Genomic DNA, 18377 nt, shown 5'->3' with positions numbered 1-18377 from the left:
AATTGTGCGGTGCCAGAAGCAAGGATATTTCTCTAGTAGTTTGGATGCCAGTAAGATTGCAGGGACTGTCTCACAATTACGCCCCGTCACTGGCGCAGTAGTCTTGCTTCGCCAGACCTCCATCTCCACTGTATCAGCTGCGCCCATTATCATTCTGCTACAGGGGAAACAAGACTAGGTGAAAACCTAGTATATAGCAACAAGCCCAATATAGATAGATTACTGCTATAGTTAAATTGTTGAACTGTCTGCTCTGATGATTAAATTATTTTTCATAACCAATATCTACATGTAGATCAGTGATGGAAGGAGTATTCAAATCTTCAACATAAATAATAAGTGAAACAAGTAAAAAACAAGTTAAAAAACGTACGTACGTTACTGATATACTGAAGTATATACTGAAGTATATACAACACTACTATATACTGAAGTATACTGAAAGTATATCAGTAAAATATGCTGTCAGCGTTAGATTGTATGTCACTTCCGGTTGCCATCTTTGTTTTCTTTAACGGTCAAATCGCTACTTGGAAACTATGTGAAAATGAGTCAAAAAGTCGTTTTTATTTTTCAGCAAAGGACGTTTTTTAAAAAGAGGTAGGTTCTGTCACTTGACCAAGCAGGGTTTAGCTTGTAAACTACCTTTCGGAAAAAGCTTTGTAACGTCAGTAATTTCTGTTTTACATGAGAGGGACAAACGCTACTGTTTTCTCAGACCAACAGTGTTGTACGTTAGCTTGTCTGTAAAGTACAACCTAATACGTCGTATAACGTAAGCTGATACGTAGATAGCAATTTAAGCTAATATAAAGCTACAAGCACACACAAAGCGACCTCACCGAGATGAATGGCTGTAGCTGGTTGGTTAAAAAACACTTGATGCTGGTTGAGGAACATTTGTGGTGGAAACTAAAAGCTGCATTTTCAGACCCTTCATTCAGACGAGTGACCATTAATCATTCAAATCAAAGGTTATGCACACTATCGATCACTTACACACAACACAGAGGGTTGACATATTGTTTAACAGCTAAACTTCGCTAACTGTCTGGTACAGTAACAGATGCTGCTTAGCCACAGTCTAACATCAGAGATTTTGCCATGTCTTTGGTACTGTGGTAGCTACCACGAACATAGACTGGACGTGGACTGTTTCAGACAAATAGAAATGATTTTTGTATCAATGTAACAAAGTGTCTTGATTATGTAGAACTAAATGAATTGCTTTAATGCAGGACAGTTATGTAAGCTTATCAATTTAATTTCACACTGACTGAATAGTTTCAAGCCCTCTGTGCAGTACATTAGACTGTAACGAAGTTGGTAGTAAAGACATAAACATGAAGTGGTTCAAATATTCTGATCATATTTTCTCAATTTACGTGCATCCTCATTGTGTGTGTGTAGGACATGGTTTGCATCATTTTTTTTTAACATTTTTTTATTATCAGAGCCATCCTTGAAAGCTGTACACACCACACACCGAGGGAGGCCCAGGGGAACAGTTTGTACATGCAAGTGTTTCAGCAGAATGATCTTCAAATTCATGCCATAACATGTCTTAGGTCCTATAGATCAGTTATTCATTGCGGAAATGTAAGTGGAGGCTTTGTGATGTAGTTTTACAGACACACTGAAGATGTTCGCAAAAAAAGTTCACTGCTTTCAGTTTATTAGAGCTGAATGAAAAGATGGGGTTTGCTAGGCATTTCATTAGCTCGATTTGCCAAAAACACAATTGCTGTGTGGTTGTTTTATCCATAAACACTTGATTTTCTAGAAAATGCACTATATGTACTAATGTTTGCTATCTAGAATTACATGTAAGGTGATAGAAGATTTAATTGATATTGCACAGTCATTCCCAATATAACAATTAAAACTGAATCAGTACTAGAAGATAACAGTTTTGAAAGTAGGCCTGCTTGTTTGGCTCCAGCTCAAATATTACTGTCCAGTACAATAGCAGATTCTCATTTATGTTAAAATATGGCGAAAAAAACACTAATATCATGTATGTTCATTTTGTGCATACCATACTTAGAAAGCAGTTATCAAGCAGAAAGTATAGAAATGTCATCCCTCCATGGCTGCAGCTGTAGGCCCTGGAAACAGTAAAATGTATCAGAAGCAGATTATTAATACAGCGCATTTTAACACCTTAGCCAATTCTGCATCTCACTTTGGGTGATTAATAGGTCATGTTAACCTGCCCCTGAAGCCACAGAGAGAGGCGTGGACATGTTCAAAACAATTGGGCCTGCTGTATATAGACCAGTTATCCCCATGGCAACAGAGAAACTTGAGAAATGAGATCTGACCACCTGGTGTGTCAGTAGGCTCAACAGGGGAATTATGACCTTATCTAATGATGCATTTTTATTATGGGGGCGCAAGTATTCAAGGTGCATTGGTTTCCTTCTTGTTTATGTAGGTATTTTTCTGTCTCTTTATATGTCATACTTATCAAAATTGCTTTGAAGTTAGTTGAGAAAATGCACACATGAAATTCTCTCTTTAATAGAACCGTCAGTCCAATCCAATCCAAACTTCAAATCACATTTTGTCCTGTAATGCAAACTTTCATTTGTCAGCTTCTCTCTGTGACTTTCATTGCTCAAAACAAGTTAAGTGACTTGTAATTGTAATTGAATCTTTACTATTTGTGAGCCCATTTTTGTTGACTAATTTTAATGAAGCTGTCTGCAGGTGGACTTGAGCCTGCTGACACATTTTAAATTCCATTGTATTCCACCAAGCAGAGTTTTGTGACTTGTTATAAAGCAAATAAAAGTTGGACTTAATCTTGTGGCACTCCCATGCATCCTAGTTGACCATGAACATTACTGCTTTTAAGACACGTATTGTCACTATATTTGAGGAACACAGTTTATTCCTACGGATGAGCAAGACATGTTCAATGAAAATATGATGCATAATCATCTGCTTTATTTAGAAGTAAATTAATTGCTTTGATGCAGGACATTTGAATAAGCTTGTCGATTCAATTCCATAGTGACTGAATAGTTTAAAGCCCTCTGTGCACTACACGAAACTGTAACAAAGTTGGTAGTAAAGACGCAAACATGAGCTCGTTCAAATTTTCTGATCATATTTTCTCAGTTGACGTGTGTCCTCATGGTGTGTGTGCTTGACATGGTTTTGCTCAGCGTATATTTTATTATCTGAGCCATGCTTGAAAGCTGTAAACACCACACACCGAGGGAGGCACAGGGGAACAGTTCATCCATGCATGTTGTTTCAGCAGACTGATCTTCAAATGCATGCCATAGCATGTCTCAGGTCCAATCGATCAGTGCAGAAATATGAGTGTAGTTTTACCGACACACTGCAGGTGTTTGCGACAACAGTTCACCGCTTACAGTTTATTAAAGCTGAGTGAAAAGGTGTGATATGGTTTGGACAGTATAAATCGCAGCTCTCTGTCTTGCGCGTCACGTGTGGCTCACAGTGAACACGGTGCTCGTATCCACCCTGTCGTTGCCAGTCAAACACTCTGCTCTCCGCTGCTGAGGAGCGTGCTCAGTATGAGGAGGTGACTTGATGAGAACAAGGGTCATTTTATGCAGCTGAAGCCTTTCAAACAACAGGATTTTTTATTTTATTTTAAATAAGTAGTCAGAGACACTGTGAAGAGAAAGGTTAGAAGCTCCGAGTTTGGGTAAGTGTCATGATGTTATTTTCGGTAAAGCTTCACTGTCGTTAAAATCATGCGGGTATTGTGGAGTTTGGTTATTTTGAAGACTACAATTTAGTGAAGTAACTGCGATTTGAGTTCAGACACTCGCAGATTTAAGGGATATGAAAACATCCCAGTGTCAGTGAAGCATCAACTCTGCATCACTTAACCGGTGCAGTGCGCAGAGCTGTCCGCGGAAACAGAATGGGCTTTGCAGAACCAGAGAAAATTGATCTTATCATTGTGAGCATGTGTTATCACCAACAATTCAACCAAGATCACGTGATCGTTGCCACGTTTAATCCTAGATAGAGAATCTTACTTAGAACTCAGCACAAGTGTACTCTTGTTTTTTGGTGTCAGTGGTTTTCAAAGTGACTGTTCTCCTAGAAAATTCTGACTTGTTTTTATGCACCTCCTGTGATTTTTAAGCTTAAAGGTAATTCTCTACAGCAGCCAAGAACTTGTAGATTACTGTCAGGAATCCTGATCAGGAATCCAACCACTGCCTTCAGAGGACAGGACAGAGGATCATTATAAAAGGCTATTTATTAAATATGTATAGAGAGTACCTTACATCAGTTTGTCAGCAAAAACGAAATGAAGGCCCTGCTCAATAGCTCTTGTCTTGAAGAGAAAGGAAGTTTTAGAGGATACTAAAGCTGCATATCAGTGCTATTTAGCATGGCAGATATTATGTTTATATAGGTTGATTGCTATACTGAAAATCACTGGGTACACAAGAGAGCTATTATCAGATAAGAGTGACAAAATAACTTAGATTTGTGAAGTACCTCACTTACGTTTGGGTAAACCCCTCCCTCCCTCCTTCCTGTCTGCGTAGACAGGAATGGACAGTCTTGTATAAATTCCATAGCGACTGTGACATAATTGGACACAACAACTGAAACCCATTAAAAGCCTCTGTTAGTCAGACTCAAGCTTCAAAACATATGCATTTAAACTATGGAATATTTTGACCGTTGAATGTGAAATGCTTGTTTGTGTGTGGTGCAGTTCAGAAGATTGTTGACAATAATAAAGTGATTGTTATCATTACAAGATGATTAGTTGAGATGAATAGCTCCTTCTTCTGCTCTATCTGCAGCCTTAATTGGTAGGTCATATTTAAGATAAAGGCAGCCTAGCTCATGCAAAACATAAACAAGGAGATCAGTATAGTTTACAGTCTTGCTGTGCCAAAATACTGTTCTACTCAATGTCTATTAATGTAACATGAGCACGAAAGCCTTATGTCGACAGCTCCAGTTACATTTTTTTCTTGCATAGTTCAAAGCCATTCTTTGGTTTGGTGCAAGGAGGAGGGATCCATAGGGAGTTGTCATGCCACTGAATAAGCTCTGCCTCTTAAACAGTGTCACAGCTTTGCTCTTTGCACTGCTCTGCTTTCTGTTTCTATGTCTTTCTCAACAATAATCTAAACACACTTAATACAAATATCAGCTGTCTTTTGGTTAATGAGACAATGCACTTTTACCATATGTGCACTCAAACCAGTATTCCTTGCTCTTCCAGAATAGTTCAGGCATAGGAACACTTTATGACTTGGTTTTGTTTTTCTATAAGCTCTGATCTTCAAAGAGCTTCTTCCAATTGAGAGTTTCTCTCTCTGAGTGTATTAAGGCACAAAAGTTCACCAAATCCACCCTTACTCCCATCATGCCTTCACTTTCTTATTCTGAAAACAGTTGCCCATTTCTCTTATTTTCATATTTCTGTCAGTCTTTATCACTTGGATTCTACAGGATCAGTTGTAATCAGTTTCCGCTCGAGTATGAAGCAGTGTTTACTGCTGATGTGAAGTCTGCTTTATGCTTGTTTCCCTTGTTTCATTTCCCATTAGGTTCTTGAGTGAGCTGTGTATTGTTAATGTGGGCATAACTGACCTGGATGTTAAATTTGGTGTGAATACAGTCAAGAGTCAGAGAATATATGTCCTGACATCTACTTGACCTCTAGAAAAACACTGTGCATTGCCCACATTGTGGAATCATAATGTGCAACCATATCACTGATGTTGAAGATGATGCAAAGCTTTGCTCTCTCTTTGCTCTTCTGTTTGGCCTTGCATTACATTATATATGCACTCTATTTTAGCTCAAAGATTGAAAGCAAGGGGAAACTGCTAATGGGTAATTTAAGTTTTTAGAGTGTGCCCCTCCAACAGCTGTCAAACTGTCTTTATCTACATGTTGAACAACTATCAAGCTAGTTACCAGGACAGCCAAGAATTAACAGGGTTTTGTTCAGAGGTTTAATATTGTGCAAAATAATCCAGCAACTTCATAATGAGGACAAGACTTCTTAGATGCTGTGTGAAGAATGATCTGATATGATGATGATATGATGATATGATATGTACGCTGTTTAATCTTATATTAGCCAAAGGAGCATACCATTCCTAAAACATAGACCTATAATGAGTTGCTGTCTTGTTGTGCAACAGAAGAGTTCACAGAATTTTCCCCAATTTCTCCCAACAGATGTGAGGGAGGACATTCATAGTAAACCATCTGAAGAGAAGCCACAGCCTAGATAATACACAACAGGAGACTGCCATGAAGAAAATGGACAACACAGCCGCAGGCAGCTGGACTCTAGACAGCAACCCTATCTCCTCTGCAGTGAAGAACTCCTGCCACCCCAATCTGAAGGTATTGTGCTCTACTGAAAAAAACAGATCCCTACTGACAAGCCCTTTGACCTTTAGCCAATCCATGTAAAATCATGTGAGACAGATCCTGAATGTGAGAGATCACAATAGTCCTCAGTGAACTGAGATGCATGTGTTGAATTCGGGGTCAACTTTGTTAAGTATCAGTATATTCAAAACTTTGGCATAATGTGAGTTAGGTAAGGTTTTCCTAAGGCTATGGTGAAAAATGTGACCATGAACTCCCTTTTTTCATGGCTTGTATGAAGAAGGTACAAATGACCAACATTTCAGAAAATGTTGTGTATATCAAACTTGGTAATGATTCAAAATCTAGTTTTGAAATGGCAGAGAGGGAAAAAACTACAGAAATACAGATACACCGGCCAATGGGGACAGCATATACCAGAGATGATCCTAAGACCATATATGAAGTGTTTGAGCCTGAAACGACAGAGAGCCCACATGTCTGTCATTTCACAGTCATTGGACTGGCCTAGAGGGGACACACAAATATGACTAGAATCACATGTGCATAAGAAACAGAGACACAGAGTGCACGTGTTGAGGAGTGCACCCTCAGGGTGTGTGTTTCCTGTACAATATGTAGATAATATGTAAAAGCCACATATGACTGTAAGCACCTCTGCTGTACCATAATTTTTTCAGCCTGGTCATTTAAAAAGCAAATTTTCTATGACAAGTAGCTGAATAAAAACACCTAAGGCATATTCTGTGTATATTGATGTAAATTTATGAATGCTTGAACACCCACAGAAAGTTTGAGCTGAGTGTGCTGCATGTTTCTGGTAGGCCTAGTTCATCTCCATGCAAGGTGTTGAGTGCAGCAGCTCTCTGTGCCCTTTGGACTGGGTATTAAGTCGCTGTGAAAAATTCCTTTGACAAAGTTTGTGCTTCAGTAAAAGAGGTTAGGACGGAGGGTCTGTACCACTTTACTGGATTAAGAAGCACATTGGACAATAATTAAAAAGCTGCTTAGTGAAATGCTTCAGCTTCAAGCAACAATGATTAGGAATTCCAGTCATGCTGCCTTTTTGTCCATGTGTGTTTCCCTCTGTGCAGTAATCCTGCTGTGAACCTCTCAGGGTGTGATGCTTTTGATACAACATTCACTTGTTTATCTAGAGAAAGGGTTTTTGTCTGCTGCTGCTGCTGCTGCTGCTGCTGCTGTATGTTTGTTTAGCCCAGCTTTGGGTTATTCTACATGCTGGGTGTAAAGGTGTTTAATAGCTCTAGCACTGGTCTGAAAAATCAGAAAGAATTACACTTAAATAACAACAAGACTCAGGACAAGTTTTTTTTACCACAGTGAAAATCAGATTTATATATTTGACAATAAGAAATGTTGCAGAACCTTATGTTTCAGAATGTAAAAAGTAAAATATTATCTTTCAAATCAGTGAAATTTCCAAGGTGATGGCCACTCCAGCTGCTGCATTCAAGTGACTTTATCGATTGTGATCAAAATTATGTATGTTAGTTCCTAATATTCCTCACACTTCAATGTTTCAAAGAGTAGTGAAGTTTCCTTTAAATTATGGCAAAATACTGATGCAAAATCAACATTATTAATGCAGTCATATGAGAACCATTGTGCAGAGGCATTATATCCAGTTGTATTATGCGGTGTGAATGCTAAGTATGCACTTGACATTAGAGCAAAGCCTGGACCACCCTGATGGTTGCCATAGCTCCGCTGGTCCCTCTTAGCTCCTCCCAAATTTTTCATTTATTTGCCATCATTGACAGAGCTTGTAGTAAAGTCTGTCTCCACTCTGGCCTTTATCTTTGTTCATCTTTCACTCAGCAGGCTTCATGTTAATGCAGACTACAGCTGCAGAGGAAGTGAGACAGAGCGAAAACATGAAGATAACTCTTTATCTAGTGTGGAAATCTTCTGACAAAATATCTCACCTGGTCTGCTAGGCAGTAGACACATGACAAGCAGTGTAACCTGTCCTTGCCTTTGGGTTGGGCGCATAATGCAGAGAGCTTGGCTCTCCACTGGTACATCATCATTTACATAATCTATAAACGATAAATATTAAATTGATACTGAAAAAGGTCATACCACACACAGGAAACTCAGAGGCCTCTCTGTTTTTAAGCTTCTTGCTCAGCAGTATTCTGATTGGACAAGTTTTGAAAGGTCAGTGGCAAATGGGGTTACAGTTCACATAACTTAAAGTGAGGGTAACGTCGAGGTGTAAAATCCAAGGTGTGTGTTGCAGCACTACTGTAAGTTTTGGCATCACTTGCATTTCCATAAGCAGATTTTTGAGCCAGGAATAATGAGCCTGGTTCAAGTTGTCAGGTCATTACTAATTTTTCTCAGGACCTTCTGATCAGGGATCTCTCTGTTTCTTTGGGCTACCAGCAGATATTATACCATGAGATATTATACGTGATGTGCCAAAAGGCCTAATAACTCACCACGTACTATGTAATTCGTGCTTACACTTGGAGCCACAATCTGGAAAGATAACATCAATTTTCAATATTACGTGGATGATACCAAACTATCTACTGTTATGTATCTCTGTTACTCCAGCAGATTTTTGCATATTATAGAGTCCCTCACCAGAGAGGGTTGGATGTCTAATTGATATTTCACTACCAGGTTAGATTACAGTAATGATGTAAAAAATACTTTAATAAGACTAGACTACACATCAGCAAAATTGTAAAGTAACTTAATTTATACTTTTGAAGAGCTTCATGTGAGTCGTTGGGGTGACATGAGTCATGAGCTGCCTGGGGAGGGATCTCAAGACTGCATTGTAAGTGGCTGATTAAGTGTTGTCGTAGACCACCTCCGATGTTTAGTTATGGTCATTCCAGTTTAACTCCTCTTTCAAATCATCAGTCTTCTCTGGTCAAATTGCTGTCCTCCAGTGAGTGTCCCTTGTCCTTTAGATGTAGGTGGACCACCGAGTCCTGACCACAGGAATTGGCAGTTTTAATAAACAAACAAAAAATGTCTAAAACTCACTGGCTCCAGTTTCTCAAAGGTGAAAATTTATGAGTGTCTTAGTACTCTATGATATGAAGTTGAATATCTGTGTTTTTTTGACTATTGGCCCGACAAATGAATATGATCTCTGGCCGTCTGGAGAACAACAGAAATTGTATTCACTGTTTATTTGGCACATTGCACAGCCAATGTAAGGTGCCATATACTGTAAACAGATTAAATAAAAAAAGATAAAATCCCAATTCTTAACAATTTTGCAATTTCAGAGCAGTGGCAGTGATGTATCTTTAAAATATATTATTATTAATAATAATGTCATTGTCATAAACCAGGCGTATGTGAATTCATAGTTGCTTTCAAATGAAAGAATAAATGCTGTTGACTGAAAAAGAGTATGCATGTGTGTTGGTCGGTGGCGTGTGCATGTCTTCTGAGCACGGGCTATTTTCATTCCTAGGAGTGCAGATTATGGTTACCTCTCACCTGTTTCCAATTATGCTGTGTGTCGGTTGGTCTGTCAGCTCTACAGTACATTGGATGTGTCTATGTCCTGGAGAGATTGGCTTCACTAATCCTCCCTTTGTTAGTGACTGTCAGTGTCCACAGGTGGCTGAGCAAAAGGAGGAGGGAGCTCATTACACCCTCTGGCCCAAGCTTTAACAGCACATTGCCGCTTTTTTTTTTTTTTTACGAAGATGTATCTGCACTGAAAATTAGTCATACATACACAAATTCACTAAATTACAAGCTGGTGCCCAGCTAAATTAGTGCACTTTTGGTGCACTTCATTGTTTTGTTTTATTTGCTAAAAATGTTTTCCTGCATTTCAGTCCAACCTTTAGAAACGTATTATCTCACTTTTCATGTTTCCTTTCCACTGTGGGTGTTCAGCTTACTGCTGACTCTGACTTATAAAAGTTAAGGAAAAATTGTGAGTTTGAACTACTACTTAACCCTTCCAAAAATTATGTAATAATGATAATAATAGAGGTTAATATATTCTTTTGAAATTACAATGAAGAGAAGAATCACTTCAGGACCGTTTTGTTTGACACAGTGCTCTGTCGTCTTTCTCTATCTCTGCAGATGTTCCTTGCAGCCTTGTCCTTTGCCTACTTTGCCAAGGCTTTATCTGGCAGCTACATGAAGAGCACAATTACACAACTAGAAAGGCGATTTGACATATCCAGTTATCTGATCGGCATCATAGACGGGAGCTTTGAAGTAGGTGAGTTTCTCCATTTTTGTCTGCGTGTATCTCTATTTACTCTGGCTATTCATGCACATGTTTTGAAGCATTTAGATGCTAATGCAAGTAAGCTAAGAATATGTCCTCAGCCGGTTTAACACCATAGTGTATATACATCCCTTTTGAGCTTCGAATAGTCACTGGTCGCATACCTAATCAACTCTTAATGATCAAAAAATCCTTTGAAGCAACAGTATGTAGGCTTGAATATAGAATATTTTGCAATGATTTGTGTAGTTGCACAGTGATCAATGAATGAAGAATGTGTTAAATTGCATGTGTGCTGACAAATATGATTATCCACTCTGACTTTGATCAAAACCTGTATAGTTCTCTGGTTGAGCTGAGGCACATCTGTCCCTTATATCTTGTGAACACCCAGTTTGCAGTGACCAAGATAGTGTGTATGACATGCAGACACATACAGTGAACAGAAATTATCGAAGCCCCCTTAGTTCAGTCAATGTCATTTTTCAAAATGACCAAACAGAGCAAATACACACAGCATCCCTCAAGGTTTTTGCATTGAAAGACAGATAATTAGACCAGTGTCATGGTGGAGGGCAAATACATGTCATGAAAAAGCTGTGGACTGTTCAGCACTCCAAAGTCTCATATTTAATGCCTTTGACTCGTCTCCATCTCCTCTTCTGATCTTCTCAAACCGGTAGGGAATTTGTTGGTGATTGCCTTTGTGAGCTATTTTGGTGCCAAACTCCACCGACCCAAGATCATAGCAATCGGATGCATCTTGATGTCTTTTGGGACCTTCTTGATCGCCATGCCGCATTTCATCATTGGCCGGTAGGCAGAGTGTCTGTATGCATGCATTGCAGTTCAGAAATTCTATCCATGTGTGTTTGATTTAAGGCTTCAAGCACTGTGAACACAATGTAGTGACAGTATTTCTTGGACTTTGAAAATGTGCTCTCTGATGTATGTATTTGTGCTTCACATTGTGAGTATCTAACGATACCTGATGCTTTCTCCCTTCCCTTGTTTAACAGTCACATTGGTATTTTGTACGCAGCTATAAGATCGAAACATCAGTTAGATCTTCAGTGAATTCAACCAATAACCTCTCTCCATGTCCAGCAAGTTCACCTGAGTCCATCGGGGCAGGTGACAGACCCTCCATACTGCCCTCTAGAGGTAAGATAGGTAGTAGAACCCTTACTGTGCTTAGTCAAGAGATTTGTCTGGATTCATCATGACATATTTGGAACAAGGAAGTTTTGTCAGTTTCTGAGACTTTAAATTATAAACCCTCAGCTCATTTTTCCTATGTCATTTTGAACTCCAGGCTGTGAGCGAGAGTCCAGTGTTTCGATGTGGATCTATGTGTTTCTGGGAAATGTCCTGCGTGGGATTGGAGAGACTCCAGTACAGCCGTTAGGAATCTCCTACATTGATGATTATGCACAGTCCGAGAATGCTGCCCTTTATATTGGTAATGCACCCCATTCACTGTGTATGTTCGATTTGGACTGTAGGTACCAAGATTAATGTCACTTAATTTTCAAAGCAATTAATTTCGGAAGTGGATTTTCTTTACAGTTACATATTGGAATGAAAATCCTTTACATCTAGGCAACCAGGAAATAATTATTTTATTTACATAATCTCATTACTAAAACTTATTGCCAAGGTAATGTCTGTCGTGCCTGCATATATTAAATATATATTGTGCTTTATATATATTGTAATTTATTGTACATCACATGTATAAAACTGGTCACCAGTGTCACGTTCACTTATGTTTATTTTGACTCAACACAATAAATAACATCATGATGCTTCACCCTTCAGGCAGATTAACAATCAATTAATTTCAGTTTTATTATTGTCCCACCATACTCAAGTGTACAGTTAAAATCTTGAAATTGTTGTTGTCCCAGGTGCACACCAAAAAAGGGTAAAAATTTGAAAATATAAAATACAATGCAATGGTGGCAGTATGAATAACTTGTGCAAAATGGACTGTGTTTCAGCCAGAGTCACAGTATCTGAGTGCAGTATTGCATTGGCAGGATATTTGATGTACTAGGGGGTTCATTTGGTGAAAGTGAAACTCACCTCCTACATGTTCTACATGTTCAGTACATTCCTGCTTTTGCTAAAAGAAGATGTTTTGATATTTTCTTATTTGACTGTACCACATAATGTGATGTGTTACAGAAACAAATAAATATTGAAAAATAAATTGTTGCAGAATAGTGCACAAACACAATAGGTATTAGTAGGTGTTGATTGTGGCTAAATAAATATGCCTTTTTTTGTTGTGTATTACAGGTTGTGTCCAAACAATATCAATCATTGGTCCTGTCTTTGGCTACCTGCTAGGGTCCCTTTGTGCCAAAATCTATGTTGACATTGGCTATGTGGACATGGGTGAGTAAGCTCAGGCAACTGTCATCTGATAAACTATGACTCATTCATAAACCGTGACTGACAGAATAACTATATTGAGCTTGATAGGATTTTATTTGTGGATTATCATCTTTTCACAATAGCACAATGCACCAACACTCCACTGTGGATAGCTGGATTTGGAAAATGGTTGTTACACATGACAATGTTGAAGCTGTGCAAGACACACCTGCCAAGAGGCATTGAATCAGGACAGGGTAAATCCTGTGACACAGTATAATCTGACTGGAAAGCAAACAATTTGAAGCTGTTGTAAACCTGTCTGTTGAACAATACAAGTCAGGAGGCATCTCCCTGTTATAAAATGTTTCCTTTGAACATGTACCATAGCCCTAAGGTTGAAGTGTATGTAAAGCACTTTGAAACTGACTCTGGATGTAAACTGTACTTTATATAACTGTACTACAAATTGCCTTGGTTTGCTTGAATGAAATGAATACATCTGTAAAGAAAATGCATCTATAGGAAATAACTCTGAGAAGCAGATAAAACAACATGAATGCACATACTGTGCTGAGAAGGTTGTCATCTCTTTGCAGAGACTCTGACTATCACCCCCGGTGATGCCCGCTGGGTGGGGGCATGGTGGCTGGGCTACCTCATCGCTGGTGTCATCACTCTCATGTCTGCTGTTCCTTTCTGGTTCCTGCCCAAATCACTGCCGATGCCTGTGGATAAACACGATACCAGCTGCACTCCAGAGCAAACCAGGTTCATCAAAGACTCTCCAAACATGGAGCACAAGTTCAGACCTGAGGAGCCAGCAAATTTACATCAGATGGCCAAGGGTACGAAAAACGTTAATGCCTGCAATGAATATTGAGTATTTGCATCGTAATTCGTATTTAGTTAGTGGACTCTTTGTGAGATGTAATAAATTTGCCTTTTATTGCTATTGCAACATTTCTCAACTGACTCTCTTTTGTGATTAATTTCTCAAAAGATCTACAGTATTCTCACATTTTTACCACAGCCACAAGCTGATTTTTTTAAGAACTTAATTTCCTCTCATGAATTTCAATTTTTTCAGTTCCAAGAACACTTTGTCTGCAGGAAGTCCATTAAACTGAGTGTAGGCTCTAACATATTTGTGGGTCTAGTTCTAAACATCACCTGCTGGTTATAAATACAATTGTGCTCCATAAATTATTACTACTGCATGGCCCTTTGTTGCTCTCTTTTCCATTTCAACATCTCATTCATTTAAGCTTTCCCACACAGAATTTGTGCCCACATTGAAGAGTCTCCTGGGAAATCCTGTGTACATCATCTACCTATGTGTGACCATCATTCAGTTCAACTCTCTCATCGGGATGGTCACCTACAAACCCAAATACATTGAGCAACACTATGGCCAGTCAGCATCAAAAGCCAATTTTCTCATGGGTAAGCAGACTATTTTGATAATTCATAATGTTTACCTTGTTTCGTGATTTTTTAACTTAGTTGTAAGCTTGTTCAAAACCTGTGTTTCTTTGCTGAAAGAAAAGTATTTAGCTATGCAAAGTGATGTGAGCTGGACGGTCATCATAACTGTTTCATGAGCTAGCTTGTGATGAATTTTTTATGCTCCAACTCCCACATCCCTCTTCAGTAAACGCTGCAGCTTCAAGATGACAACCAGGTTTACTGCAATTGTTGGACATTCTGAAATGACATTCAGACATTGATTTAAAAAGCAGACATTAATTAAACCAGTTCGACAAACAGGTCGACATAATGGAAATGAAGACATTGTAATAACATGGCTCTTTCATCCACCGAAGTGAATGAGTGAATAGGGTGATAGATGATGAGAAATGCATTCCATATCCTCTCAACCATCAAAAGTCATTTTCATCTTTTGAGACACGGCTTCAGTTCACTTTACATGAAATATGAATTAAAACTACTTTGATATGAATGAGTGTTCTGACTTTGATCCTTTTTGGGGAGCATTAATGGTGCCTGATGTTGCTTGTACAAGTTGCTTCCTCCTGCAGCCTCTATTCATTTAAGAATGCATTATATTCTTGCTAGGCATGATCAACATCCCAGCTGTGGCCCTTGGGATGTTCTCTGGAGGGGTTGTCATGAAGAAGTACAAGCTGGGCATCATGGGAGCAGCTAAATTTGCCTTTGGGACCTCCCTGCTGGGCTACTTCCTGTCGCTCTTTTTCTTAGCCATGGGCTGTGAGAACTCCAAGGTGGCAGGCATCACTGTTTTATATACCGGGTATATGATGTTTGTATATACTTATGTCAATTCTACAATTATCAATTATCATTACAGCTAACACATTTCCGAGGGTTCCTTTTGTGTTGTGTTGCCTTTCTGTGTCTGTTTTCATATTGCATGCACGGTAATAGCCATGTTTTTTTTGTTTTTTTTCATTTGATCTATTTTTCATATGAGCTGTCAATAATATATGCATTTTCTTCATGTTGTCACATGCAGAGTGGAAGGATTGTCTTATCAGGAACGCTCTCTCTTCTCCAACTGTAACTCGGGTTGCTTGTGCTCAGGAAGAGAGTGGGATCCAGTGTGCGGAGAGAATGGGATCACCTACGTGTCCCCATGCTTGGCTGGATGCACCTCCTCCTCTGGCTCTGGGAGGAACACGGTCAGACACACAGCATTGTCTTCGTCATTACACATTTATATGTCTTAGTATAAGTGCTGGCTGACAAACACAATATGTAGGTTGAACTGCTGCTTCATTCATATATATACTGATATATACCGATGCCCAAAGAGTAGTACATCTATCACTGATATCACATTCATAATATATTCATAAATTACTTCTCATTTCTTCTTTGTTAGGTATTTGAAAACTGCAGGTGTTTGGCGCTGGCTGACACCCAACCAGGCAACCTGACAGTCACTCTAGGCCAGTGTCCACGCAGAGACAGCTGTGACAAAATCTTTCCATACTTCCTGGCTCTGTCTGTCCTCAGCTCATTCATTATTTCTCTTGGGGGAACACCTGGCTTTGTGCTGCTCGTCAGGTCTGTCGACATCCCCCTTGTGGGCTCGTGTGAAAAAGGAATCACTTGACATATTTTCATGTCATTCTTGGACAGATTATACTTCCTGCCATTATAAAAAAAAAAAAAAAAAAAAAAAAAAAAAAAAGATTACTTCTGTATGATTCAGATGTCGAGTGAATGAGTAAAGCTTTCAGAAGAATTTAGTACCTTAAAGCATTTTATCAATATAATGCTCATTCATAGCGTTTTGAGTCTTCCAGTAAATCAAAATGTCTTTAAGTGTTGTGAGGTTGAAAAGTTGAGTCCTCTTTAACGCCTCCGTCTTGTCTCTATAGGTGCATTAAACCTGAGCTGAAATCCCTCGCACTTGGAATCCACACGTTGGCCACTCGCACACTCGGTCAGAACTGTCTTTGGTATTATTGTCCACTTAGTTTGAATGACAGACAGAAATCCCTTAAGGACTCATCATTAAATATTTATGAAAATGTAACCTTGTATTTGCTGTTTATTTGTTTAACAAGTAACAAGTTATTTTAAATTGTACAACAGCTGGAATACCTGCCCCTATATACTTTGGAGCCATAATCGACACAACCTGCCTCAAATGGGGATACAAGATGTGTGGAGGAAGAGGAGCGTGCAGAATATACAACACCTCAGCTTATAGGTAACTATGACTGTATACAGTATCCACTAGTCTTTTCAGCTCTTGAGTTCACAGAATAAAACGTCTGTAACCGCACTAGGTGCACTGTGGGGCTCTGCACTGAAGGAAAACACTAGTTAAACAGCTTGGACTTATTTGACTTGACTTGTGACTTGCCCTCTGTGATTTGTAGCTTCACCCTGATATACCCTGATAATCATATAAATCAATCATATAAATTCCCCAACTTGTACCCTAACAGTACCACATCATGTTGTTTTGCAGGATAGTGTACCTGGGCCTGACACTGGGCTTGAGGACAGTCTCCTTCTTCTTATGTATTTTGGGTTTTGCTCTACTCAAACGACATATTAAGAGGGAGGAGAAAAACGCTCTGACTAACGGGAGTGCAGAGCTGGAGTCACTAAGGAAAGAGGAGAATAACTCCATACACTGTGAGCAGTTCATACTGGCCTTAGACCGCAGTCCTGACAGAGAAACTGGCTTGTGAGCTTCAGCACAACCTCTTCTCTTCTGACTCAGATGTATAGAGGAACACACTGTGGACACTTTTCATAGCACACAGAGTATATATTTGTACAGGTTTTGTGCAGACCTACAATCTCAACAAAAGAGTCATTTTTATAAACAAAACATGCTATTTCAGGAATGTATAAATTTGTGTGTTTGTATTTTTCATGAAGACTTTCATAGAAAAAAATGTAATTGTGCTGTATTTTCTATGTTGGTCTTTGTTTTTATGATTAAACTTGATAAAAATCTGTGTGAATAAGATGGTTGAACTGCTTCATCTCAGTCTTGTTTTCATGGCTTTGGTTTCATTTCAGAAGAGAAACGTACATTAAACAGTCTGTTTCTGTGGCACACTTGCTGGAAGAACTGTGAATATAGCTACACTGAGGCAGAGTAAGTGTTTCAGCCTACAAACGAATGAGGTCAATAACCAGATCAAAGCTAGAGGCAACAAAGGAACAGCTGCCCACTGAAAGATTATCCCGTTGGCATACAAAGGGGAAACTATCACTTCCTGCCCAGACGTACCAGAAATCATTCCAGCAGTAGGACCACTGTTTCATCACTTTGTGGTTCCAGTCAAACCTCTCAGTGTGAAGCCCTAGAGGTGCTCAGAATCATCAATCATGGAAAGTTTGAACCTCTACAGTTCCAACCTCAGACTGCTGGCGAGGACTGTGCGATATGGTCAACCGCTCCAGAACAAGTGCGTAAGTAGACCTTAAGCTGAGAGTACCACATCTATTGTACCTGTCACGACTCCTGCCCCAGTCCTGTTCATTTTGGCCTTTCTGCCCCCTGTCTCCTGCCATTCTTCCATCGGCCACCAGAGGTCACCTGACATCTCCGCACATCTACACACCTGTTCCCACTTATCTTCAGCCCTGCAGTCACCTGAGCACTCCCCACCTGCACCTCGTTAATTAATCAACCCTGTATGTTCCAGTTCACGCCGTTTGTTCTCTGTCGGATCATCCGATCATGTTTGTGCTTATGTTCCTGTTCGTGCTCCAGTGTGTTTTCCCTGTGAACCTGCTTGCTGTGTTTTTCATCCTGTTGTCTCCACCAGCCTGTGGTCCTGCCTGCCTGCCTTTGTTCTCACCATTACAGCTACTCCGTTGCATGTGCCTGCATTTTGGTCCATCCTGCCTGTGCTGGCAACAGCACACC

General features: G+C 39.4%; 1 protein-coding gene across 4 annotated transcripts; it reads left to right on the top strand.

Annotated features, from left to right (window-relative positions):
- Positions 1-502: 502 nt before the first annotated feature.
- On the top strand, positions 503-17484 carry LOC130175751 (solute carrier organic anion transporter family member 1C1-like). 4 transcript variants are annotated; one of them, XM_056386276.1, is made up of 15 exons: positions 503-600; positions 6208-6378; positions 10459-10600; positions 11293-11425; positions 11652-11773; positions 11925-12071; positions 12914-13012; positions 13591-13839; positions 14273-14437; positions 15071-15266; positions 15489-15654; positions 15858-16042; positions 16360-16424; positions 16577-16694; positions 16959-17484. In XM_056386276.1, exons 2-15 carry the CDS (start codon positions 6283-6285, stop codon positions 17182-17184), a joined length of 2109 nt encoding a protein of 702 aa, XP_056242251.1. In that variant the 5' UTR covers positions 503-600; positions 6208-6282; the 3' UTR covers positions 17185-17484. The 4 variants fall into 4 exon arrangements, with proteins under 4 accessions (XP_056242251.1, XP_056242250.1, XP_056242253.1 ...); XM_056386275.1 differs by lacking the exon at positions 503-600 and adding an exon at positions 3520-3685; XM_056386278.1 differs by lacking the exons at positions 503-600; positions 6208-6378 and having other exon boundaries at positions 10461-10596; positions 11629-11773.
- Positions 17485-18377: the final 893 nt, after the last annotated feature.

Source organism: Seriola aureovittata, chromosome 10 (genome assembly GCF_021018895.1).
Source record: "Seriola aureovittata isolate HTS-2021-v1 ecotype China chromosome 10, ASM2101889v1, whole genome shotgun sequence".
Lineage (NCBI taxonomy): Eukaryota > Metazoa > Chordata > Actinopteri > Carangiformes > Carangidae > Seriola > Seriola aureovittata.
Note: the sequence above shows the minus strand (reverse complement) of the source record. Positions and strands in the feature narration are given on the sequence as shown.